At 42.4% G+C, this 25,745-nt stretch overlaps 3 protein-coding genes across 3 annotated transcripts; 1 reads left to right on the top strand and 2 right to left on the bottom strand.

Moving 5' to 3' along the window:
* The first annotated feature begins 1,864 nt into the window (after positions 1-1,864).
* LOC117204929 (kinesin-like protein KIF20B) lies at positions 1,865-9,589 on the top strand. The gene is made up of 4 exons (XM_033442854.1): positions 1,865-2,005; positions 4,138-4,234; positions 4,748-8,838; positions 9,335-9,589. The coding sequence occupies exons 1-4, from the start codon at positions 1,865-1,867 to the stop codon at positions 9,587-9,589; spliced, it is 4,584 nt and encodes a 1,527-aa protein (XP_033298745.1).
* A 2,996-nt stretch (positions 9,590-12,585) lies between these two features.
* LOC117204931 lies at positions 12,586-16,017 on the bottom strand. Its single transcript, XM_033442855.1, has 2 exons — positions 12,674-16,017; positions 12,586-12,591 (listed from the first exon to the last, which is right to left on the bottom strand). Exons 1-2 carry the CDS (start codon positions 16,001-16,003, stop codon positions 12,586-12,588), a joined length of 3,336 nt encoding a protein of 1,111 aa, XP_033298746.1. The 5' UTR covers positions 16,004-16,017.
* A 10-nt stretch (positions 16,018-16,027) lies between these two features.
* LOC117204932 lies at positions 16,028-23,119 on the bottom strand. Its single transcript, XM_033442856.1, has 2 exons — positions 23,079-23,119; positions 16,028-17,237 (listed from the first exon to the last, which is right to left on the bottom strand). Exons 1-2 carry the CDS (start codon positions 23,117-23,119, stop codon positions 16,028-16,030), a joined length of 1,251 nt encoding a protein of 416 aa, XP_033298747.1.
* Between the last annotated feature and the right edge of the window lie 2,626 nt (positions 23,120-25,745).

Genomic DNA, 25,745 nt, shown 5'->3' on the forward strand with positions numbered 1-25,745 from the left:
TAAATTTGTTTTCTCGTAGCATCGTGGACATGAGAGCTACTGGTTGGAGAATGTCGAGAAGACAGAGAAGGAAAGAAGGGCGAACATCGGTAGCCAATGTGGCTGCAATACAAACCGCCTCTGACCCGTTCCTTCAACATCCCCCGTAGTTGTCGACGATACGTAGCTTTCTATCCGTTGCCCTTTCGCGACGGCTGTGTGTTGGGGGCGCGTGCTTGTGCCCAGGACACTTAATGTTTCTCTATCTATAGTGGTCAGGGCGAGACAGTCTGGTATATTGTTATATACGACATTGTGCGAAGGGCTGCGGGGTAAGGAAAGAAGGAAGAGTGGAGCCACGAGAGATATCACCAGCCACCAATTACCAGGACCGACCAAGAGTTATTGAAAAGATCTCCCCATAGGAGAAACCCCGTGGAATTGCGCTTTCCTAGCAGCTAATGAACACTGATTATAGTTCAACGAACGCTTGTCGATGATTTATTGCGCGTTTGCGATACACGATAATGCTGCTTATTATTATAAGATTAAGATTATAATTGTAATTCGACGTATATTATAGCAGACATAGAATGGTATTACATGATGTGATAATTATCATAATTTTTGAGAAACACCGTGCAATTTAACAGATTCTATTCACCATAGTTTATATCTATTAAAATTCTATTGTTGAGACGATTTAGCGTTTTAGTTTTCTATTATTTCTTTCATTATCTTCACTAGATTAGGTTTCATTTTATCCAAAATCCGGTAGTTAACTGCGCGTTTCTAATAAATTACAGTAACGGAATTAGAAATTAACAAAATTAATTGATCACATATCGTTAATATAGAGAGTATACCCAATTCTCGATGTAAAGGATAATTTGCAAGGGAATTTGTTATTATAAATAAACAGACCAGAATCCGGAAATCTTTTTTTCACGATTGATCAAGAATTATATACTTCGGCATTAAAGTATCAGCGGAAGCATTTTGCAGTAAATTCTTCGGAGGCCGTATTTTTAAAGTAACGAGCGAATCAGTCACAAGTCGGACGAATATCACGGCGGTTCGATAAGCTCACGGCTACGGAGCGAGCATTAATTATTCCCTTTAGATTGCGCCTGGTGCGATCCGTAAAATTTCCACCCCAGCGCGGAGCGTCGCCATCAATTTCGCCGCTTTTGCTGCGCAATAAGGTTCTCTCCTACCCGTATTCTCCTGTTGGAGAATCTACGAAAAGGACTTCTTCGTCTCATCGAATGGTAATGCCTGCTTTTACGATCATCATATTTATAAATGTAAGCCCGGATGTGGATCCCTCGTGCTCGACCCCGATGAAAGCAGCCTGTTAATTGGGAATACTGATGGCAACGGGGAAACCGTATTCGGATCGATGCCGCTCCGATGCCTTCGTTTCCTTCCCTCTTTTCGTCTATCCTCGTGCCTTGGTTTCATCTTCTCTTCGGCCACCCACGCAAGATCATGGCGCCGGATAAGACCCGTGGGACGCTGTCAAAGGGAGCTTATATTTATGAGACTTTCGGCAAACAAATGGATAAATCTAATATCTCGAAGCTCCTTGAGAACGACCAACGTCTTCCCGCGGATTGAGATTCCTAACGCTGGGTTGAGATCGAGCTGCGAGAATTAAGACTTCTTCTTCAATGGACAAGAGATCGATGAGATTGAGAGTTAGATATTCTTATTGGTTTAGTACACTCCATATAAGGACGTAATGTCTTGGATTAATGGTGGCTACTAAGTACGTTGGAATGGAAAATATTATACGTTTCACGTTTAGAATTTCTTTAGATCTTTGAACATTTTGAAGAAAATTAAGAGATGTTAGAGTAGCTCACTATTATATACCAAACTTATGACGTTAAGAAGATGCCATACATTTTATGGTAGAAATGAAACAGGACAAAAAGTGGATATAAAGATCATATCATCAAAAATGAAGAAGAAAGAAGAAGATAATGACATCAAAAATGGTGCTCTAACTGTTTTAATCAATGTATGCACGTGGTCATTGCTATACACTACGTATACCTAACAAGTCCCTGTGTATTATCAATTGCGTAAGAATGAAAGTACGATTCCTGTGTCAATTTGTTTGTCGAGATTTCACGTATCGCAAACAGTAAGCGAAGAAACGTCGAAGAGTAATATTCGAAGGGGAGGACTTGGAATCACGGACGCTGCCTGCCGTTTCGTTCACCAACGCCATTAAAGACGCTATAAAAGAAGTGGCCTGGCGGCGGCGAACGAGTCCCGATGGCGAGAGAGTGCTAGGCGAAATTTGTCAGTATTAAATAAATAACCCATAAAGGTGGAACATCAATCCACCGTAGAAACATTAACGCCCGATATAAGGGGGTGATGTAACGGCTGTTATTTTTCATACACAAACAACGTCTTATACTGTGCATGAACGTAACATAGGTAAGGAATCATCGTTTCTTCCCCTGTCGATACATTTTTCGTCTTCTTTGATGTTTTTACGACTTATACCATAGATCGTATCGTAATTCACGAGATAAAACACGATGTATCTATTAGGATAGAAGTGTTTAAAGATGCTTCGAAATACTTTGAGACGAAATAATTAACACACTCTTCCTTTCTTTTTTTTTGTTGCTATATTACAATTGTTTAACATATGTAGGTATATAATATACAGTGTCGTGTTACAGTTATGTGAAATACAACGATATTTAGTAACACGAGTGAGTTGATACGAAAAGAAGTTAAACAAGGCGAGGTAAAGCTATATCTAAGTTGCGGATATTTATGTAAATTCCTATTTTCATAAATATAATTGAAAAATGAACCTGTATACTAAATGTATTAATAGATACTACTTTATATACTCTTACTTGTTACATATTATGTACATTCTGTGCATTTTTGTCTTTGTATTATATGCATACAAAATGCATAAAATTGATAAAGAAGAAAACTAGAACCTGATAAAACTCCAGTATACGATGCATCAATTATTCTTTCCATAGCGAAACAGTTTAGCCACTCAGTGAATAACTCGGACATCGAAAACTTGCGCACCTTGGAATTCAACTTGTTGCTCGTCGGTCGGCATTCGAATTCTGGGAAGCCCGATTCCTCGTCTGCTGGAATAACACCTCGACCCTTTGCCGAGAAAACTGCAAAGCGGCGTCTTCTTGTAGCGAAAGTTCGGGCGGCGTGGCGCGTCGAAAGTTCGAACGGTCCAAAAGAAAAGACCACCAATGGCGGCGAGCTTTAGCGGGGAACCGCGAGCGTCCGGAATGCCATGGCCAGTCGAGACAGGGAAGAGGGAAAGAGTCAGCGTGTGCGATGAGGCGATATACACCGAGAGGGTTCAGCGGCGAAAACGAAAAGAGAAACGCGAGGTTCGGTACGCGTGCAGAAGAGAGGCCGGTCAGACGGTCGTGTCGATACAAGGAGTCGATTGTGGGTTGAAAGACACCGCCGCGACGCACAATAAGGCCTCTTCGAAGACGTCTCATAGAGCACAGTGGCCGACTTGTGCTTGCGATACGATTCCGATGCCGAGATTACGCCGGATTTCGCGGATCGCGCGCGGTCCATCTCGAATCCTCCGCCGACTCGGCCTATTAGCTCACTGTTTGATTGGCTGCGGTTAATGAGCCGAGCGACACGCGTATAAATTGCCTCTTATTGCCGACTTTGAAGATATTTCGAGGCACGCGGTCGCGTCTCTGATTTTCAAATGACGCGCTCGTACGTCAATTACGTACATTTTTGGAATAATTGCGGGGCAAACCGGTCTCGATGAAAATTTTCTTGCAGTTGATGCAAGTTTGATAAAGATAAAGTTTGGAAGGGTTTGATGCTGTTGAAAATGACAACTTGAGTTCGCGTTCGCCTTCCAGGTGCAGATGCGCTAATTACAGTAAATAGTAACTAGAAGATAGTTCTAGATATAATCGATAGATTCAATCGATAGGTTTAAGATCTTTTTTTGTTTTTATCCCTAGTTTATGTAAGAAAGTGCAATAAAGGTTTTTCGGCTCAGAACGGTGTGATAGATTTATCCAAAGAATAAAATAATAGCTATTGTGATCCTACCTCTAAATACGGAAATAACAACAGATGCTCTGCACGTTTGTTATTTTGTAATGCTAGGTAGGTCGATCTGGTAGAGGCAATGTGGAATTTATGATTGCTGATAAGTTGGCGAATAAGAAATATTTCTTCGAAGATGAAGATTTATGTGGTCGATGTGAGTTGAAGGTTGGATTTGAACAAGAGCGTCGTGAAAGCTACTAGAGAAATCTTAGCCCTGCTGGAGGAGGTTGAAAACATTCTCTGTTCGATTTGAACAATGTTTTAATTCATAAATTATTTGATTTGTTAGCGCGATACGTCGGTATCGCCAGAAATTGCAGATGTTCCGCGCGAATAAAAAAAGACAATTTACAATGTGAAATTATCTTAAAACTACATTCACGCGTATTAATTCGGTAACAGTGACACGTTGTGTAACCTAGCAGAACTGAGAAAATTTCTCCAAAATGGATCGAAGCGTTATGAAGCTTCTTGAATCAACGATCGCCGGACGTGTAAAGATCATCGTAAATTGAAATTTTTGAAACAGAATCGCAAGCCCTGTACTGAGACGAGTTCACTACATAGTGAAGCGTACTGTGTATGTTCGCATTCTCTTAAATTGTAACATATATCCCAGTTTCTTTGTTCAAGATTTCCTGAGTTTCGTAGAACATGTTCGCTTCAGATTCGAATCCCACCAAGCCTTCAGAAAATAACGAAAATATAGTATCCCGTTATACATCAGCAACTTGTTTATCTACGAACAACGTGTACCTTAGAATAAAACCGAACTCCGCAAAAACCAACAAAGAAATCTACACAGTGGTCGGTTTAAAGACGCTTCACGTAAAGAAAGGCGAGAACGTAGATAAGAAGTACTCTTTTACAAGAATTTTCGATTCAGAGTCCACTCAAGCTGATTTATTTTGTCAAAGCGTACGGTGGCAAGTGATTTGCTTTCTTCTCGGCGAGAGTTCAACGATTCTAACCTATGGAGCTTCTAACTCTGGGAAAACGTATACATTGTACGGATCAACGGATTCACCTGGTGTAATCCCTCGCGCCATCGAATTTTTATTTTCCACGATTAACTGCACCTTGGCTCCTTGGTATAAAATCAGCGACGACAATAGAATTGTCTGTTTAAACGAGCACGAACGAAATTCTGAAATACACAACAAAACGAATTTAATAAACCCGAATGTAATCGCGAAGGAAGAATACACGCAGGCTCGATTGTCTTTGAATAATTCGAACCCTCGAATTCCTGAATCGGAGGAACAAGATCTTTGGAGTGACGAATGCATGTCCTCTGTATGGATGTCCGTTGCAGAAATCTACAATGATAACGTGTACGATCTTCTAGCCATCGACGGTCAGGAAAGACGACCACTAAAAGTGACAACTCGAAGGGATTGTTCTACTTACGTGAATGGTTTAAAATTTATCCACATCACCACAGCATTGGAAGCTTGTCAGCTATTAATCTTCGTTCGATCTAGGATGGCTGTAATCTCGACAGCACCAAATATCACGAACTCGCAGTCTCATACTGTTTTGACATTAAAATTGCTGAAGTATAAGAAGGAGAACGTACCGGAAGAAGTTCGAGTTAGTACATTAACATTTTGCGACGTGGCTGGTTCCAGAAAGTTTAAAAAAGGAGAAGCAAGAGGCAGCGGATCAACAGAATCGAGGAATATAAATAATAGCTTGCTGGTGCTTGGAAGATGTCTTAAATCTCTACGTGACAGTCATCCGAGCGGTGACAATGTAACTGGCCCTTTTAGAGAGTCCAAGTTGACCAGGATTCTTCAGAAGGTTTTGACTGGTCGAGAGAAGGTCAGTTTCATTATTAATATCGATATTGGAATTGATTCTTTTCCGGAAACTTTGAGTGCTCTGAATTTCTCAGCAATGGCAAAGAAATTAGGTAGCGAACCAGGGATATTGAAACGAAGCACGTTCTCTGTGACGACGATGACGCCAAGGAGTCCAAAATCATCCACGTGGGTTTTTGCCGCGCATAGTCCGAGAAAGGTCATCACTGTGGATTTCGAAGAATACGAAACCCTCAAGCAACAGAATAAGAAGTTGATGGAAATACTGAATGCCATGAAAGCCACTAGTAACAAGAAACAGATCATCTCGATGGAAGTTTCGAAAGAGACGCGGTCGGAAAATTCGTTTTTCGATTACAGAGAGTTGCAAGAGAAACACGCGGAACTGATGAAGCGTCTGGAAGCTTTAAAACGCGAGAACTTAAATCGAGAATTTGAGATAAGGCAGGAATTGATAGATTACTATTCCACGGCTATCAAACAGCTAGAGTCAACTTGGAAGAAACGCACGCAGGATATCGAGGACGAGAGACGACACTTGTTAAAGTGGTCTGTGGATCAAGTAGAAACGTTTTTTAAAGAACGTATCGATAGTATAATGTGTAATAAAAAGAGAAAGAGGGACGACGACAACAACTCTAACGAAATTCAACCGACCTATGTGGAACTTGAAGCTGAAAATGCCATGATCACGTCGGAAATGGTCGATTTAAGAGAAATGGTGCGCAGTCTGAGGACCGAGAACGAGTTATTGAATAAAGATAGAAATAAATATAAGTTCCAATTTTCGTTAATTGATGGAAGACTCAAATATGTGTATGAATTAGCTGAAATGAATTTTCCTGAATTATCTTTCAAGGCGCAAAATAACGCGTGCGACCCCAGTCGGCTTATGGACGAATTGAAACGTATGTTTGACGAAATGGCGGACAACATCTCGTATTTGAAACATGATTTGAATTTAGTCAATAATCGTGCGAAAATTATGGCGAATTCGATGGAAACCGAGGAAATGCTATGGAATACGAAAATTACGTTGGAGGAGACGTTGAATAAAGTGAAAGACCTTGAAAGTGAAAGACGAGAAAAGACGAATCTCATTCACAATTTGCAACTTCAATTGCGGTTGCTGAGAAAAGACTTAACCGACACTCGAGAATGTGAGATCGAGTATGATGCGAAATGTGCTGGAAAGGAAGATGTCCGTAGCTTGAACCGAAAATATCATTCACTCAGCAACGAAGATTTCTTCTGTAGCGATAACAGCGATAATACCGAGTTAATAACGCAAGCTCACGTGGATATAAAAGCGGAACGATATCTTAATGACGACACCAAGAATTCACTGAAGAACGTTTCCTTAAATACTGTAGACTCAGACTTGGATCGACGCACTTTCAGATCCAGCGACAGTGGCAATGTGAAAGAAGATTCTGGTATCGATTTCAGTTGTAGAAGCCAGAGTATTATTGATAGTTCCACTATGGAAGAAACGAAAGAAAATTACACGCGAACGACTTCCATGTTCCACCATTACAATGATGGGTGCGAACAAACCAAACAATTGAAGACTAATCATACGAATGTGGAACATTATACCGAGCAAGAACGAGAAATGTCATTGGACAGAGAATTATTACGCGATGTGAGTGACTTGAAGTCGGCAATAGACATTTTGAGAAGAATCGCAGATTTCAATAAGCTGGAGGTCGCGGAGTACAGAAGCAAATTGCTATGTTGCGAAGAAAAAGCGAAGGAACTGAAAGAAGAGAATGAAAAACTGATAAAAATAGTGGAAATAGATTCGCAGAAGTACAACGAGCGGATCAACGAGTTGACTCAGGAGCTTCTGGTTAAGGAAGAGGACGATAATCGCAGTCTGAAGCAACTTGAGACTTGTTTGAAGAAGTGTGCCTCTCTCGAGGATCAATTGTCCATGCTTCATCTCGTTTACGAGCAAACGCTGAAATCGTTCGCGAATAAGAATCCACAAATCGAAAAATCTGGAAAGGAACTGTCGGCGAAGAGTTTGGAGACGAGCGACAAAGTAGCAGAAACGCGGAGCGATCTGTTCAGGGTGCAGCAGCTGCAGGAGAAGGTTAACGGACTCGAAACTGTTCTCGAAAAGTGCCAGGAGGAGAGAAACAATTATCGCGAGCGATTGCAGGAACATTTAGAGACGCAGTCGATGCTGGAAATGAAATTGAAGTGGCTGTCGACGGAAATTCGGAACAGAGATGATGAGCTGATCTCGTTGAAGACGGAATTCAACAACATGGCGCGACAGAACGAATCTAACGATAAAAGAATGAAACATTTGAGCGAAGAGATCGTTCGATCGAACGACAACGTGCGTTGTATGAAAGAAAAATTAACATATTTCGAAGAGACACGGAAGAATCTTGAAGAAAGATTGGAGAACGAAATAATTGATCCTCGTTCGAGTTTGACGAATATTATTCAGAAGATCTACGAGGAGAATAAAGACAGAGAAGAGAAATTTTATAAGTTAAAGTTACAGGTGCGTGAGAACGAGATAGAGATGGATTTGCTTAAGAAGCATAGGAATGATAATATAAAGAAGTACGAATGTATGGTACAGTATTTAAGAATAGAGGTTGAGAAGAAGAAGGAACAGTTGACTAAATTGCAGAAATTAATTTTTACGAATTTCACTTTGAGATATCGCAAGTTGTGTAATAAACGACGAAGCAAATCGATGGTTTTTCAATTGCAGAAGCTAACTATTTGTAGTAAGCAAGATTTGAAAGTGTCGTCTGTTGATAGAATAACTAATGACGAAGAATTATCTCCGTCAATTTATGAATGCTCGATTGATAATTCGCGTGATGTTCATTTCCCAAATTCACAATTATCAGCCAGAAATGAAGAATTCGGTACTAAAAGTGCGTATGGAACAGAAGAGTCTTGTCCAGTACGTTGTCCTTAATCTACTTATAAGTAAAGGATAAAGAGAAAGTAGGAAATATCAATTTTTCTGATTTTACGCTGCTTTTTCTCGATACTAATAAGATTATAGAACCGCTCATATTTTTCTGACGCTTAATCGTCCCTTTTAGAATCGGATATCTCTTTAAATTTATCCTCTTCTATCTTTCTAAATATTCCAAATATTTTCTCGCCTTACGTTTTGAAAAAATTGCTTTATTACCGGCATTTATAAATTTAATATATCGTAACCAACAGATAGAATTTCAATTTTGTGTAAAGAGGTCTAACCTGTTGTTAGTCTAAAGCATTACAAATTTATTTTCGTTCTTCGCTTTCTGTTGTTCTCTTTCAATTCTAATTTCAAATATATCTAATTAGTTAATATTTTAATAAGTGCATTAACCGTTCTGACATAATGATATTAAAAGTACATTAACCGTAACTTCCTATCTTATACTCTACAGTTTTAAACGCTTCAGACAGAGAGCAGTTTGGGGTTGAACGACTCGAACGTAGACGCACGTCAGATCCAGAGCGATGCCTCCGACTGTTCTGAAGTGCACTGCGGTTGCGGTATTGGTTTTAAAAATGCTGGAAGGCAGGGAAGAATGTCAGGTTGGATGAAAGTTCGAAGAAGCATCGCGAATACCTGTCTCCTGCGTCAACCCTGCGGTGAATACACCAGTGTTCACAACGATGCTTTCAAGACTGACGTTGTAAAGCATAATACATAATTAGAAGATCATTTTCCGGGCAATTGAAGTGTCTGTAAATACTCGCAACATATCTGTTATTCCCTACAATCTTGCACCATTTTTACCACAGTTCTTGTTACTACATACAGTTCGTTTGGATACTTTGTTTTCTAGTTTCCTCCTACTTAGCGTGTTTCGATATGATATTGCTGTACGCATCACGTATCGTAGTTATCGCTTAAATAAAGAAACCGAAAAGAAAAGATGTCACAACTGTTATTCTTATTACATACAATCCATTTGGTTATTTGTTCTTTAGTTCCATTTAATAAGTTTCGATGTGATATTACTTTATGTATCCAGTGTCACAGTTATCGTATAAATAAAGGCACAAAAAAAAAAAAGAAGAAAAAGAAAACACGTGTCTCGGAAGTGGACCGTTTTTCTTGGTTCGCGACTTGAATTAGAGATAGAAAGAAAGGAGCGTCAAACTGTAAGCGAGTTATCGACTAGCGGTATTATCGGTGTATCGGTCGTTCCCTCGGGACGAGATCTTGTGTAATGGCAAAACGTGGTTCCAACGTTCGTTACAATAAGCCCGCCGCCCCCGAAGAGCAGGAGAAACCTGTTTAGTTGGCTCGTACAAGGGCGGACCCTGGTCGGGATTTTATTGGCAATATGCTATAATTTCCGACATTAGATGCCGCTGACGCTTTCTGGCTCTCATTATACCCCGGCTGCGTCCCTATATGTGATCTTTTCGCGAAAACGTCGCTCCCACCCCTGGTAACCTTCTACGGATTCTGATATATGAAATTATGACGAGGGACATCGGAATGGAACTGTAAGTCCTTTCCACGCGATCGCTCAGTCTCTGATGGTATTACTCGGAATACCTCGTAATGGGAGAGATCAGATAAATGAAACGAGACGCGAGAATACATTACATCAACGTTACGTCGCTGAGGGGAAATTAGCGGTTTGATTTTTATGGCCGCCCGATCGATCCGAAACAGTCTAATAATACGAGGGCTATCAGTTTTATGTCAGCGAAATGAAAGATTTGAGAGAAATATGTAATACACTTCGGGATATTCTAAATTAATTTACATAGGTACTATTTTCGTTTATTAGTTGGAAATTGTTTTCTAGAGTATAAAGGGAATTCGTATTATTTCATTAAAATGATTTCATTATAATGTAGTATACGATGGTGTATTGTTCTGTATAATTCCTTTTCGAAACTCCAAGGTATTTCTTAAATATAAAAGATATAATTTCAATCATCATTAGGTTCCAAAATAATTATTTAAAATTCATAACGAAACTTTTATTAAAATACATTTTCAAACAATAATGAAATTATTGTACAGATGACCATTAATAAAGTGATGTTAATGAAGTATCAGATTTTGTTGTATTTATGCGTGTTTCATATATTTCATTTATCATTTCCTGCGATCCATAGGTCCAAATAAGAGTTCCAAATTTTCGCGACAGTGGATTGCTACGACCATTTTCTGGTTCACCTTGCAACCGCTGATTTTCCCGGTAAATGTACTGCGAACTTTCCTCTTTCAATTGGCAATAAGGTTTGATCGTCACGGGAAATATCATCCAATTTTCTTTCCCTGCCAACCGGTCTACATTGCTACTGTCCGCCTATCCTTAACTATACTATCAGCTACCCCGACACGCTGCCACTTTCGCGTCCGTTTCCCATTATAAAGAAACTAGAATATTTCTTTTCGTTCGGTGTAATTTTGCCACATACACGATTCTTCGACTTTCTACTGTATCTTAGATAAAACGCATGCTTGTAATTGCTCAGTTCACGTTTAAAATATTTTTAAATGAATATTTAAATATTTTAAAATATTTTGAATTTTGTATTTCTATTTTAAAAAATTTAGCTTTTAAAATATTTAAAATTTTCGAGAGTAAGTTTTAGCAGTTGTTACGACCGTTCGCGGAGAGACGTGATCGCGAGATAGCACGTCAACGAGAGTTGTAAATTCTCGCTACGATTATGTTAATCGACGCCGCGAAATAGTCGTTCCCCTGTTTCGTTTAGGACAACAGAGGTGGTTTAATGAATATAGCACTGTGTTAACACTAATAAATTAACGTTTATTTCAACAACTTATTAATTAGAAGGATATAAATGGAACAACAAAAGAAATGTAACTACGTAATGCGCGATATAAGATATGTATTGACAGTTTGGCTTCTCGAAACGTTCTGCTCGCCTTTCGATTTTTTCCGTTTTTTCTGGAAGGCGACCCCCACTACGTTCGGATCACGCCACATTCTTTTACGCCGGATAAAATAACGGCCACGAATCGAAGTTTCTGGAGGTCGCCCTGCTTAATAAACTATGCGCTTGCCACTACAATGTTTGTTAGTCGGGCAGCCGCGACGATCCGCCCGCGACATTGTAGTGCCGCGACCGACGGTTAAGAATATGATCTATGGCAAGCCGCATGGCGTAACATTCTCCCCCCGTTGAGAGGGTACCGATCAAATTAGCGAGATGTGGTTGAAGTTCCTATCTTAGCTCGTCTCGGTGGCTAGTTGTTCGGGTTTCTCGAGATCGGGTTGAATTGGCAGTGGGACAAGCCTTTTGACGGCCCGATCCAAAACGCTCTTTGCCGTCTGAACTGTAGCTGTCCGGATGACACCATCGGCGCCTGGATGAACCTTGATAACTCGGCCCAGAGGCCAATGCATGGAGGGTACGTTGTCCTCTCTGAGGATGACGATTGTGCCCTTTTGGATGCCGTGTCCACCCTTGCTCCACTTATTTCGGTTGGTTAACTCGTTCAAATACTCCTTATGCCAGCGGTTCCAAAAATGCTGTTTAAGCTGTTGGATATGCTGCCATCTGGAGAGTCGGTTCGATGGAATGTCTCTGAAATCTCGATCACGTAAGCACATTAGTGAGTCGCCAATGAGAAAATGTCCGGGAGTGAGGACTAGGAGATCATTTGGATCGGTGGAGATAGGAGTTAGCGGGCGGGAATTGAGGACTGCTTCTATTTCTATGATGAGAGTGTTCAATTGTTCAGAGGTGAGTAACTCGTTGCCGGCTACACGCCTGAGGTGGCGTTTGAATGACTTCACCGCTGCTTCCCATAGCCCACCGAAATGCGGTGAATGAGGGGGAATGAAGCGCCATTCGATTTGTTTGTCGGCTAAAAATGCGGTTACTTTTTCCTTGTGATCGTCCGATTGTAATAGATCGTGAAGCTCTCGTAATTCGTTGCTTGCTCCTCTGAAGTTGGTGCCGTTATCAGAATGGATGGTGGAGCAATACCCTCGTCGAGCGATAAATCTGCGAAGAGCGGCGATGAAGGCTTCGCTAGTGAGATCGTCAACGAGCTCGATGTGTACCGCTTTAATTGCTAGGCATACGAAAATGGCTACGTATACCTTTATCTGACGACGGTTACGATCTCGTTTTTCCTTGATGTGGAACGGCCCGCAGTAATCGACGCCGACGTTTGTGAATGGGCGAGATTCCGTTACTCGCGCCTCCGGCAGATTACCCATCACGTATTCTACCGGCGGTGGTTGAGCGCGGCAGCAGCGGACGCAGCCTTTGATCGCCCGCCATACTTGACTTCGACCGTCGACGGGCCAGTATCTTTGTCTTACTGCGTATAACGTAGCCTGCGTTCCGGAATGCATGTGGATCTTGTGCTCGTGTTCTATGATGTGTGTTGTAACGGATGACTTGGGTAATACTATGGGATGTTTCTGGGCGAAGGTCATCGACGAATGACTGAGTCGACCCCCGACTCGCAATATTCCTTCCTTGTCTATGAACGGATTGAGTCGCGTGAGCTTACCCTTTATCGCCGCGTTCCGATCTTTTTGGAGTGTACGAATTTCCTCGGAGAAATGGATGTTTTGCAACAATTTTATCAGTTTATTGTGCGTTATGCGTAACTCGGTAACGGTTAGGGGTGCCGCTCGGTTCCTTTCCTGTCTCCAACGGAGGCAACGAGCTATGATTCGTATCAACTTGGGCCAGGATGAATACCTTTCCAACAAACTGTAATCGGCGGGGTTTGCGGACAGACAAATCGCCCCTTTCTGCTCCGGTACTTCAATTTGCGGTGTTAGAGCCCATGTCGGCCAATAGCCTTCCGACTGGTAGAGCCATGCAGGACCGTGCTGCCAGATGGTTGGGCGCAGGAACTCTTCGGGTGTTTGGCCGCGTGATATTAAGTCCGCGGGATTGTCGTCGGTAGGAACGTGGCGCCAATCGCGGATGCTGGTTTTTGTTTGAATTTCGGAGACTCTGTTAGCGACGAATGTTTTAAGGATGTGAGGTGATGTATTGAGCCAATGGAGGACGATAGTGGAATCGGTCCAATAGATAGTTCGAGTAATTTTTTGTGATAGGGCTTGTTGTACTGTTGACATCAGGGACGTAAGAAGGAGTGCTCCGCTCAGCTCGAGCCGAGGAATGGTCTGGCACTTGAGTGGGGCGACTTTCGATTTTGCGGTTAAAAGTTGGGTCCAAGCACGGCCGTTGATGGTAAGGGTTCGGAGATAAACACAGGCTCCGTAAGCCTTTTCGCTGGCATCGCAGAAACCATGCAGTTCAATTTCCATAGCGGACTCGATTATTGCTTTGCGTGGGAACCTGACGTTGTTTAATAAGGGTAATTGGGCATAGTACCTTTCCCACTCTGTATGTAACTCGATCGGAAGTGATTCATCCCAATCGATTTTCGACGACCATATTCGTTGAAGTAGCATCTTGGCCCGAACAATCACCGGTGCGAGCAGACCGAGCGGATCGTAAATTTTTGCAATCTCCGAGCTGATGATTCGTTTCGTGACTCGCGAGGGCGTGGGTTTGACTTCGACCGAGTAAAGAATAGAATCGTCGAATGAATTCCAAAACACCCCCAGCGTCTTCAAGGTTTGCGAGTCGCCCAAACAATGTTGGTGATTTGTTTCTTCTAAGGAAAGTCCGTGTAACAAGTCATCATCGTTTGACGCCCATTTTCGTATGTTTAAGCCGGCCAGCTGAAGTAACTTGGTGAGTTCTGTTCTGAGCGTGAGGGCTTCGTCCTTCGTTTCAGCTCCGGTGAGAGCGTCGTCGACGTAGAAATCCCGCTGCAGTACCTGTGCTGCACGTGGAAATCGATGTCCTTCGTCCTCTGCCAGTTGCTTGAGGCACCGAATAGCTAGATACGGGGCTGCGGATAAACCGAACGTTACAGTGTTAAGCTCATACGTTTCTGTTTCTCCACTCGCGCTGCGCCATAATATCCTTTGATATTTCCGATCCTCTGGTCGTACGAGGAATTGCCGATACATCTTCTCGATGTCGCCAGTGAGTACGTATTGATGAGCGCGGAATCTAATTAATATACAAAATAGATCTTCCTGTAACTTGGGTCCTGTGTGAAGTGTATCGTTTAAGGAGGTTCCGGTAGTGCTTGGTGCCGATCCGTCGAAAACTACACGGAGTTTGGTGGTTTGACTCGATGCTTTGGTCACGCCATGATGGGGTAAATAGTATCCGTTATCGTCGGAGTGGTTGTCATTGACCTTCGTCATGTGTCCCAATGCCAGGTATTCCTGTATTACCGTTCGATATTCTGATTCGAAGCGTTTGTCGTGCTGGAATCGGCGATTGAGTGAGGCGAGTCGTTTACTCGCCAGCGTTTTAGAGGATCCGAGTGACTGAAGCTGATCGTTGAAAGGTAGAGCGACGATGTATCGTCCTTCGCTGGTGCGTCGGGTGTGGATTTGGAAGTGTTCTTCGCATCGTCGATCTGCCTCTGAGATATGTTTAATTGAGGGTCCTTCATCGATTTCCCAAAACCGCGCGAGATCTGCTTGTAAAGTCGTCGTGGATGTGTGAAATATGTTTGTCGCGGTTTGGGAAGTTGGGCTCCCCCCGATTACCCATCCGAATCGCGTCTTTTGCAGACGCAGTCCAGGCTCGTCTGGCTGCGTGAGGTTGACTTGTCCCACACACATCGACGCGAGTGTTGAACCTGAGCTTAGTAGTACATCTATCGGAGCTGGTAAATGAAATCGTGGATCGGCCAATTTGAGATTTTTTGGTATCTCAAGTGTCGAACGATCGATGGGTTCGCTGGGAATTGAGGTTGATATGGTTGGAATGATAAGGAACGTTAATGTCCGCGTGTATGTACCGTCAGTGGAAGTGATCGTGGCCGTGATGTGTCGCTTAGAAGTCGTTGTCAAGGTATCTAGAGCTCCGATTGGGACCGAACATTTGTTTTGCCTTATCTTTAGCGATTTTGCTAATTCCTCGGTAATGAAATTCATACTGGATCCGGTGTCGAGCAACGCTCGACAACGGATTGGTTGATGTTTATCATTCAAAATGTTAATCTGCGCTGTGAGGACTAGATCATTGAACCGTAATTCGGATGCTATTGGTCTGATATGTTCGGTCATCAACGGAGTCGTCGATCGTCGGCGTCATTGGTTGTGTGTTCGTTTGTCAATGGGCGGTGGACTTGGAGACGCGGCTGTTCGTGGTGTTTCCGATCTGTGGTCTGTTGTGTGCCTTTTGCAACGAGTGGGTGATACGTAGGGTGGCAAAGAAGGTGTTGTGGATCGGCTATTTGATGGGGAAGATTTCGGGCTGGACGTGCTGGAACGAGACCCTGAATGGCGTTTTGTCCTGTGCAGCATTGTATGATGTCGTTCTCCGCATACGCGACATGATCCTGCGAAACAATGCCGCGTTGTGTGCCCTTTCCCGAGGCAGTTGACGCATAGTGATGCTCTTTTGACCTCCCGAATACGTTCGCGAAGGGATTTGGTTTTGAAGGTGTCACATTTCCAAATGGGGTGTGGTCCTTGACAGGTGGGGCATGTTGGATTAACCTGTGTCGCCGTAAGTGCATGCCCTCGTGATGCGCGTTGACGGACCGGAGTAGTTTGTTCCGGTGATTCTCTTGTTTGTTTGACCGTGGTGATCGGTCTGGAGCTTCGTGCTAATCTCTCTAGGAAGTTTAGTAAGTGAATGTACGGAGGCACCTCGTTATTGGGCAGTGTCATTTCCCATTGCTTTTGGATACTCGGTGGTATTTTAGAGAGGATGAGGCTGGTGAGCACAGCACTGGTATCGGGGTAGGAGTCTCCTAATTTGTTCAATGCATATATGTGTTGTTTGAATGTGTGGACTAAGCGCCTTAATTCCGTTGGAGATTCCTTGGTTATCTTTGGATAATCAATTATTGCCATGCAGTGACTGAAAGCTGTGTATCGTGGACATTCGAAACTCTCCTTGAGAACGGCTATAGCCTGACTGTAATTTACATTGCTAAGGGGTAACGCGTTTAAACAATCGGCTGCTTCTCCTTGCAGGGCGGACTGCAGGTAATGGAATTTCTGTATGTCAGTGAGACTAGGATTTTTATCGATTGTGGAGGAAAAGGTGTCATAAAAAGTGTTCCATTTTTCTAAGCTTCCGTCAAAAGTAGGGAGCCGAAGATCTGGTAATTTAATGGATATCGGATTTAAACTTGCGGATGATGCACAGGTTGGAGGGTTTATGGATGTCGACGGCGAAGCTGTTTGCGCGTTCCTCAGAAGATTTTGTAGCCTTGTATCTACCGCGACGTACTGATCCCTTATTTCGAAGCCGCGCACTTGTTCCTCCTCGTCCAATACTTCTAATTCGAGTTGGATCGCTTCGAATTGACTCGCAACTTCGGTCAGTTGTTTCTCGTAATTCGTTAATAAGGAGTTTTGCTGACTCCCGGATTGCTCGTAATCATCCAGTCGGGTCGATAAGTATGTGAATCGGCCGCCACAATAGCCTCGTCTCCGACGCAGGGAGATGAGTTGGTCTTCGCTCGTCATCGTTGCCGAGGATAGGAGATGGTCGAAATAAGGAACGAGCTTACCTTACTGTCGTGCGGCGTGAGGTCGCGTGTATGTTTGGTGAGGAACGCCTTGTTCCTTCCCGACGGCCACTCGTTCGGTTGTATTGTTAAGTTGTGAAATTCGTTGCGTTGATGACTGTCCAGCTGCGGCGGAAGGCTGCGTGGTTGCGTTCCCTTGCCAATGGGATGTGCTTCTTCGAAGGTGACGCGCCTGACGTCACTGGTTTCGCTGTAGTGGTTGCTCCCGCTCCCGCTGCTGGTTTTGATAAAGTCACGTGGCACTGTGTGGTCACTGGTAAGTGCACTCTTCACTGGCACGTGATCCGGCTCGAAGGACCAAAATGTTACGACCGTTCGCGGAGAGACGTGATCGCGAGATAGCACGTCAACGAGAGTTGTAAATTCTCGCTACGATTATGTTAATCGACGCCGCGAAATAGTCGTTCCCCTGTTTCGTTTAGGACAACAGAGGTGGTTTAATGAATATAGCACTGTGTTAACACTAATAAATTAACGTTTATTTCAACAACTTATTAATTAGAAGGATATAAATGGAACAACAAAAGAAATGTAACTACGTAATGCGCGATATAAGATATGTATTGACAGTTTGGCTTCTCGAAACGTTCTGCTCGCCTTTCGATTTTTTCCGTTTTTTCTGGAAGGCGACCCCCACTACGTTCGGATCACGCCACATTCTTTTACGCCGGATAAAATAACGGCCACGAATCGAAGTTTCTGGAGGTCGCCCTGCTTAATAAACTATGCGCTTGCCACTACAATGTTTGTTAGTCGGGCAGCCGCGACGATCCGCCCGCGACATTGTAGTGCCGCGACCGACGGTTAAGAATATGATCTATGGCAAGCCGCATGGCGTAACAGCAGTATTATAGCAATTATACGTAAAATTCTCCTGTCAAATTATTCATGCTTCCTCCCTTCTTCTTTCTCACTGAAAATAGCTTTCTTTATTATTATTATTGCGAAACATAATGCGATGAATTAGATTGTTGTTAGGTATAGAATAAATTTACAGTTCATTTTTATGATATTTTCAGTTCTATATATGTGAATATTGAGAATCGACGAGGTTACAATTATTAATATTCACTGATTTTATCATTAAGTACTAATTTCGATAATGCATCGCCTAAAAATCACATACATTTTCTCAAAAAGATTTTCAATAAATGAAAACAGTCAAACTACACGTAGCAGAGACAGCGAAGCACGTTCGATCGTGGAGAAGGCAATCGGGAGCCGTAATTGAGAAGAAGGGGAGAAAGCCATTGGAGGCAAAGTTTCCTCAAGACATTAGTTTATAATTCGGCAATCCGGGATCAGTATTTGTCACGATTAGCCGATCCTTCCTCTCCTCTTCCTTCTTCGTTTGAAATATCTGATTCCGGCCAAAGATTTCATCCCTTTCTTCGCCCCTTCTTCGCAAAATCCCGCGCGAGTTTTCATTAATTTCGCCAATTCTACCGAACTATTGTCGTAGTTACGCACAATTTCAACGCGACAATGCCCTGGCCTTTCCCAGGGACTGACACGGACGAAAGGGGTGAAACTACGAGAAAGAGAAACTGACGTGCAAGGAGTTCGAACGACTCCCGTGAGCGAGAAAGGGTAAGGTATTTCTAGAGTTCGAAGCACACCATCAGCACAGATTATATTTCTCGTGTCATTTACCTCGTGAATTAGATCAATGGCGTTTCATTTGAAGTCCTCTTCTCGAGGATTTTGTCTCGTTACGCGAGCAAGGACGAATTGAGAGGTTCAGACGGCGGACGATGTGAGTGTGCCAAGAGTGAAACTTTTCATTAGAAACGGAAGATATATTTGTTTTTGAAATTTGGATGCATATAAAGACAGAAATTTAACAAAATAGTAAATTCTATGTGAATTGTCGCCTAAACTTTAACCATAATTTATCTTTACTCTTCTTGATATTTTAATGACAAACCTAATCGACCAATACAAAATCTGTACATATTTTTCTCAAGAAATTGTTAGATATTAAACGAAACTAAAAATTCTTCTGGCAGTATTATAAATCGATATATATATTAAAATAAGCATATAAAACCTATACAATATATCCAGTTTCTTATACAATAAATAAAAATTCACATGTGTAACTATAAGAATTAAAAGCCTGAACTCAATAACTGCACTATTTTATAAATTTCTGTCAACACACTGACCAATCACATTCTGTTTCAGAAAATTCTACTTCGTACACTCCATCCCGTCTCTTACGGTGTCCCAAACAACCCTGTTCCATGAAATTCGCAGGGTGTAGGGGTGGAAGAAACTGGCGAAGGACGGAAAGAAGAGGAGGGGTTGATCAAAAAGAGGAGAGTCGGTGTAAGAGAGACGGGAAGCTCGGCGCACGAAGCTAGCGGCGAACAATAAGCAATAATAGGTAATGCAATTCAAACGTTGAGGCTGGCAATACTCCGAAGCCAACGGGGTGGTTACAATGCCGGGAAATGCAAGGCAGGCATTTCCTGCGAAGCGCCGGCGAGAGGAGAACGGAGACAATCGTACAATACAGGACGTTCAGGTAGTCTATTGCATATTTGCTTTTACGCAATTCTACTCGCGCATGCTGCTCGCGCGATATTACGCAATCACGATTTATCCGCCGTGTGCCGTAGTCCTTGTTGATGAGTTCCGCTGTATTTAATCCGCTCGATTCGCCGTATCATTTGCACCGATGAGAACGCTGGCAACTTGCGCGCGAAAAACCCGTCGATGCTGGCGTTTTCAGCCGGAGCAAGTTGCTCGAATCGGTGAACTTGCTCTCGGTAAAGATGAAACGTATGGAGTGTGATGAACATGGGGTTAGTCGGCTAGAAATGCTACGAGTGTTTGCTGCGGATGATAAGCTGGAAGTGTGAAATCGCGTCTCCTTCGCGGATTGTTTTAGTTTGGACTTAGTTGATTTTAGGGAAGATATGAGTCTTGAAAAGAATTTTTGTAGTGTCTCGATAGAGACACTTGGGAAAATCGAAGTTCTATTAATTAGGTGACCTGCTAATAGTTCGGCGAAAGTTAAGATTATAATAGCAGCAATTTAGTACGTTTACGTGTTTTCCTGTATTCCTAAGTTTTACAGAGATGTTTTCCAAGCGAAAATAAAGATAGTATCAAACAGCAAATTAAATTATATCAAGTATCATTGGCTCATGAACCAGTGGTCAATATTTCAAAATTATTTTGTTATAATCAACAATATTTTATTGAAACAAAATCTCAAAGAATTTGTATAATTGCAATACGTCAAAAATGGCATCTTTGTTTTTTAGCAACATTTCAAATTTTAGGGCTATGAAATATAGAATTTCTGATACTCCCTCGCCTTCAACATTTCGTCGTACGAAGGAAGGGAATTCGACCGGTAAGAGGTTGGTTCAGAAATATGTTCCTTCGCGTGGCTACGATTTATGTCTAAATTTATTCACCAAAAACAAAACGCATCAGATTCGGTCTGCTGGCCTGAAGCGACCGCAGCGTGTTCCCTCGACGCAACTTACCACAATTTTATTCGTTTTTACATATGGCCGGGCTAGCGATAAGAAAATGCCCCATGATATTTCACGTTTTTATACGCGGCCGCTTTTGCCTTGAGGTGTTGGCTGGCCTTGCGCCCCCTCGCTATAGAAACGTTACGTGGTCTGGCTAGCGCCTGATATGCGAAATAAGTAGCCCCAGGCCATTAGAAACCCGTAGCCTCGTTAACTCGATACACCGTAATCCTGAAACTCGTCCACCAAGATGGCCTTTCCTACAACCTTGCCTCCCTTCGATCCTGCTGTTTCTTTCGGGGAAGTTGTTCCTTGGAGAGAAATGTTCGTTTATCGAAGGACCAGTCCGTATACGTCTACATCAATTTCCACGGGGTTCGCTTTTCCTACCTCCAAGCGTTTCATGATTTCCGAATGCGACACTCGTCAGTTGTTTCACGGTCGACGTATGACATATTATTAATGAAACTTAAGACAGAATGTACGCGAATGTGCAGCATATAAATGTGGCGTACTCTGGCGAAAAGAAAAAGGTTTTGCCTTTTGAAGAATCGAGAAATTCTGTGCAATGAGAATAAATCCAATTCCCTATCCAAATAAAATTATTTGACTTCACAATTCGCCATTAAAATCATATGCTAGTGGTGAAAATAATAAATAATAAATAATAAATAAATAATTATTCATTACGTCAGAAAAAATTACAAAAGATTTTTAAAAAACGAGAGAATTAACCTTTTTTCCAAGTGATATCTTCCTTCACTCTTTTCTTCTTCGTGTTCTAAAACAGATGAAAAAGAAACAACCTGACCATCGAGAAGAAAATTATTATATACCAGAGACAAGTTTTATGATACAACACTGATAGTTGCAAGATAGTATTGCATCAAAGTATATGCCGCTTTTCGTCAAATATCAAAATCAAATATAAAATCAAAAGCATGGGTCGCGATCTCTGCGTATGTATAGGGGCAATCGGTATAAAAGGTTACAAGTCTAAGCAGAAATCGCGCTCTCAATTCGTACACGCGCGCGTGTAACAAGACGGGATGGTAGGAGGTTCGAGTGGCTATTGAGATGCTCGATTCTCGAGCTACCCTGACAGAAGAGCAGTACCTACCAGATATTGGAGGCAATGAGGCGGGCTACTTTTAACAAGACGACTTCTCCCATCGTTCTCTCCACTTCACCGATCCCCCCTGTTCGATACCAAACGATGCGCTCGTTGTTATGAAATCCCATAAAATTACGAGCACCGCGACGAACCCATTGATCCTGACCCCCTAACGAGCCGCGCGGCTCATGGGTTCAGCCACGAGAGCATCCGCGAATCGTCTTTTTTGCGGATGAATCTTTTTTCGATCAAGCTACAACCCCATACCTGTGTGCATGCATTACATCAATTGACTCTGATGTACGGCGGGGTTTTCTGTCGAATTGATTGTTAATTCGGTTCGTTTTATCATCTCAGGAACATTGTAGTATGATTAAACGTGTCATTTGCAGGCGTTGATGTTTTTGTTCGATTCCAATTAACACGCTCGCTACTAACGTCATGTACAGTTGCTAGCAAAAGTTTTCGATACTCCAATTGTAAAATTGTAATTTCGTTTTAGTTTTAAATATTACTTGGGTTATCTTGTGTAATAATTTATTAATTAATAACGTTGGTGAAAAATCCTAGGTTATAGGCTACTGCGCGTTGAGAATAGTTTCTAGGATTTAATAACAAATATTTATCTGATTTGTCGTTTTTCTATAACTTTATTATGATTTGATAAATGTTCACTTAGTTTACATGTGAATTCGCGTAAATATTCGCAACTTATTCATTAGCGGTTGTTGATGAAACTTACACTGTAATCGAAAACTTTTGACAGTGGTTGTATAGCTACGTGACAATCTGATTTCTCGTGACTTCTCACGAATCATGTATGTACATATAGAGGAGCGCGATGCGAGTACTCTATAACTGTAGCTGAACCGTTACGTAAATCACACGCATTACATTGAACTTCCTGCAATTGATAGAAAATATAAGAAATATCAGCACTTAGGTTTCTTCCAGAAGAAACCGCACTTGCAACAGAGTTCTTATCATACCGATGAACCTCGTGGCTTAGTGCAGCTTCGTGACGCGACATTATGGAAAATTGTTATTACACACGTGTAGTTGATCATATAAAATCTTCACTTTACGTAAGTGCATAAGTGTAGTTCTGCTCCATCTTTGATATCAAAAAACAATAAACAGCAATTATTCTTATATCTATATAATAGATAATATTTTTTGAAATATTAAAAGTCAAATATACACTATGGATAAGTTTGAAAATAATAATACAGAATGTGATAAATTTTGTAATCACCGGTTGCGTCAGTTTGTCAAAATTTTTCTCAATACACACAAGACTATTTTACATGAAATTCATCGACTTGCAAATCCAAGGTCTAATTGATCGTATCTGAGAAAAAAGTCGAGTCAATAGAATAAAGAATAACGCAGGGTAAAAAAAAGGGAAATTAACGTTACAACGCGACGATTTGTCCAAATTTATCGGGTGTGCCACGCAATTAGGCAAATAAGCAGTCTAACTGGGAATAGGAGTGGTACGGGACGAACGGAAGGGTGTAACGATAAACAATCCCTCTCTCTCTCTTTCCCTCTCTTTCCCTCTTCCTCCCTCTCTCGTTTCCTATTCTGCGTTCGTTTGCTCGTCGAGAGTAGCGACATTTCGTTTCATTTGTTCGTCCCCCCGTTCCACGTTCTGCCGCCCCCTCTTCCGCATCGAACAGCCCTCATCGCTTCAATTCGAAACACCCTCTAATTTGCTTCTATGAATGTGTCTCGTTTTTGATCCTACTCTTCTGTCTTGGCCGCTGTACCGTGACCTCCACTAATCACCGATTTGCGAGTGAAAAAGCATTACCGTTTCGGCAAAACCGGAGGAAAAGATCACTGGATCCTACTAACGGCAATTCACGTGTAATCTGACAAAATCGGTTGACATTTTCAGTAAATCGATAATCAATGATACTATACATTGATAATACTTAAAACTGTGAGAAACAGATCACGATAAGGTAACTACGCTGGTACAACTGGGGAAAGAAGAGCAGAGCGATCGACGCGCACACACGCGCCGTTTTCAAAGATCAAGGCCCAGCGATTCAGCATCTGGTCTTAGCATTTATGGTTCATAATGCGCTTTTTGCATCGAATGACCAGCGCGAACGCGAAGCATCAAACGTCGCGTCGCGGTGAAAGAAAGAACGCGAAGAGTCAAATCGACAAGCAAGAAAAAGATCGTTGCCGCGAGTGAAAGGGAAAGGGTGGTGGCTGACGAAGAGGAAGAAGAAGAAGAAAAAGACGGAGACGAAGACAAGAAGGAGAAGGAGTCACAGAAAAGGAGACGAAGAAAAGTACGGGGCAAATGAATCCAGACGTTTTCAACGGCGCGTCGGCGCTTTTGTAAGCGCGTACAATCGTAAGATCATGCACCGTTTTTTCCACGGGCCACGAGAAAAACTTAAATTGATGCGATGTGGCTCGCGAAAGTAAGACGGATGTGTCGGGACTCGGCCGCAGGCAGCCACGGATCGACGCGATTGGTAAAGATAGATGGAAGGAGAACGCGATAATTAGTCACGCAGATTCGCTGGGTTTTGCGCCACGCTCGAACCGATCTACATCGATAATGCGGGTCCGCCTCGTGTCCCTCGCGCGGCACGTTTGAACGCTCCATCGTTTTGCTTTTTAACTTCTTCCTGAATGATACCCTCGCTTCAATTATTTTTGTTATATCGCTGCAAAGAAGGACATTATCTACCGAGCAACCTGGAACGCTAATAACAAGCGTGAGAAATAGAAATCCTACGTTCATAGACATTTCCGTGATTTATGCTGGTTTATGTCGATGCTTTTAAGTTTTTCAGATGTTTTGTAGAACTGTAGTTTCATGATGTTATTTTTAACGAGCAATTTTTATAGAAGAATCTCTTTTTCTATTCTTCATCCTGCTGCGATCTTTGATCCTTTGTATGGATTCAAATTTTTTTCCTCTATTAAATACATATTTATATAGAATGCTATAATATTGGGAATGTTAATCGGTAACCGAGTAAATAACCTGAACACGAACGTAAACTCTTACAAATCATTTCAACAAAATTGTACTATATAAAAAACTGAACTTTCAGCAAACAGTCAAGTTTACAAGTATCGGTCACCACCCCAGTCGGCGTACATAAATTTTCAGAGTGAAAATCAAGGATTTACGGTGGCATTATAACGTTTGGTTTCTGTTCGGCACCAACCCCCCGATAAACTCTGACGATGAAGTGAGCTACAGCCGGGTGGTATCGGTAGATTTGTTTCATGTCACTTGCCAGGTGTATGGGCCGGGAGTCGAGAGGTTCCCCTATCCTATCATCGGCAGTTTCACGTGCACGCGTGGCCGCATGCCGAAAAAGAATCTACGCAAATCGGGGGCGAGGGTGGCGAGGCGAGATGGGGCAGAGGAAACCGCGGAAAAAAAGCGGGACGAGAAGTCGTTTTGGTGGATCGGTCAAAATCGAGCCGGCAGATTTGCGCGGCGATCCGGATTCCTCTCGCTGGGCGACATATAATATAAAGTTGACGCGGCGGTTGTTTACACGTTGTCGTGGCGCGGCTCCCGGACGTGGCTGCTATCGACAGCTTCACGCTGGCGCGCGTTCTCGAAATGAGTTATTTCGTGAGCGGCGCGCGGCGACGAACGGGAAAAAAGG

The sequence above is a fragment of the Bombus bifarius genome, unplaced genomic scaffold, assembly GCF_011952205.1.
Source record: "Bombus bifarius isolate JDL3187 unplaced genomic scaffold, Bbif_JDL3187 scf7180000007984, whole genome shotgun sequence".
Lineage (NCBI taxonomy): Eukaryota > Metazoa > Arthropoda > Insecta > Hymenoptera > Apidae > Bombus > Bombus bifarius.

Bases quoted from the DNA above. Each gene is read 5' to 3' on its own strand.
- LOC117204929 (XM_033442854.1), top strand. From the start codon at position 1,865: ATGACGTTAAGAAGATGCCATACATTTTATGGTAGAAATGAAACAGGA. The intron at 2,006-4,137 runs GTATGCACGTGG...TTGTAATGCTAG, and splicing joins CTCTAACTGTTTTAATCAAT to GTAGGTCGATCTGGTAGAGG. The intron at 8,839-9,334 runs GTACGTTGTCCT...TAAACGCTTCAG, and splicing joins GAACAGAAGAGTCTTGTCCA to ACAGAGAGCAGTTTGGGGTT.
- LOC117204931 (XM_033442855.1), bottom strand. From the start codon at position 16,003: ATGACCGAACATATCAGACCAATAGCATCCGAATTACGGTTCAATGAT.
- LOC117204932 (XM_033442856.1), bottom strand. From the start codon at position 23,119: ATGTCGCGTCACGAAGCTGCACTAAGCCACGAGGTTCATCG. The intron at 17,238-23,078 runs GTATGATAAGAA...AGCGATCCAACT, and splicing joins CTAAGCCACGAGGTTCATCG to CGAATTAGAAGTATTGGACG.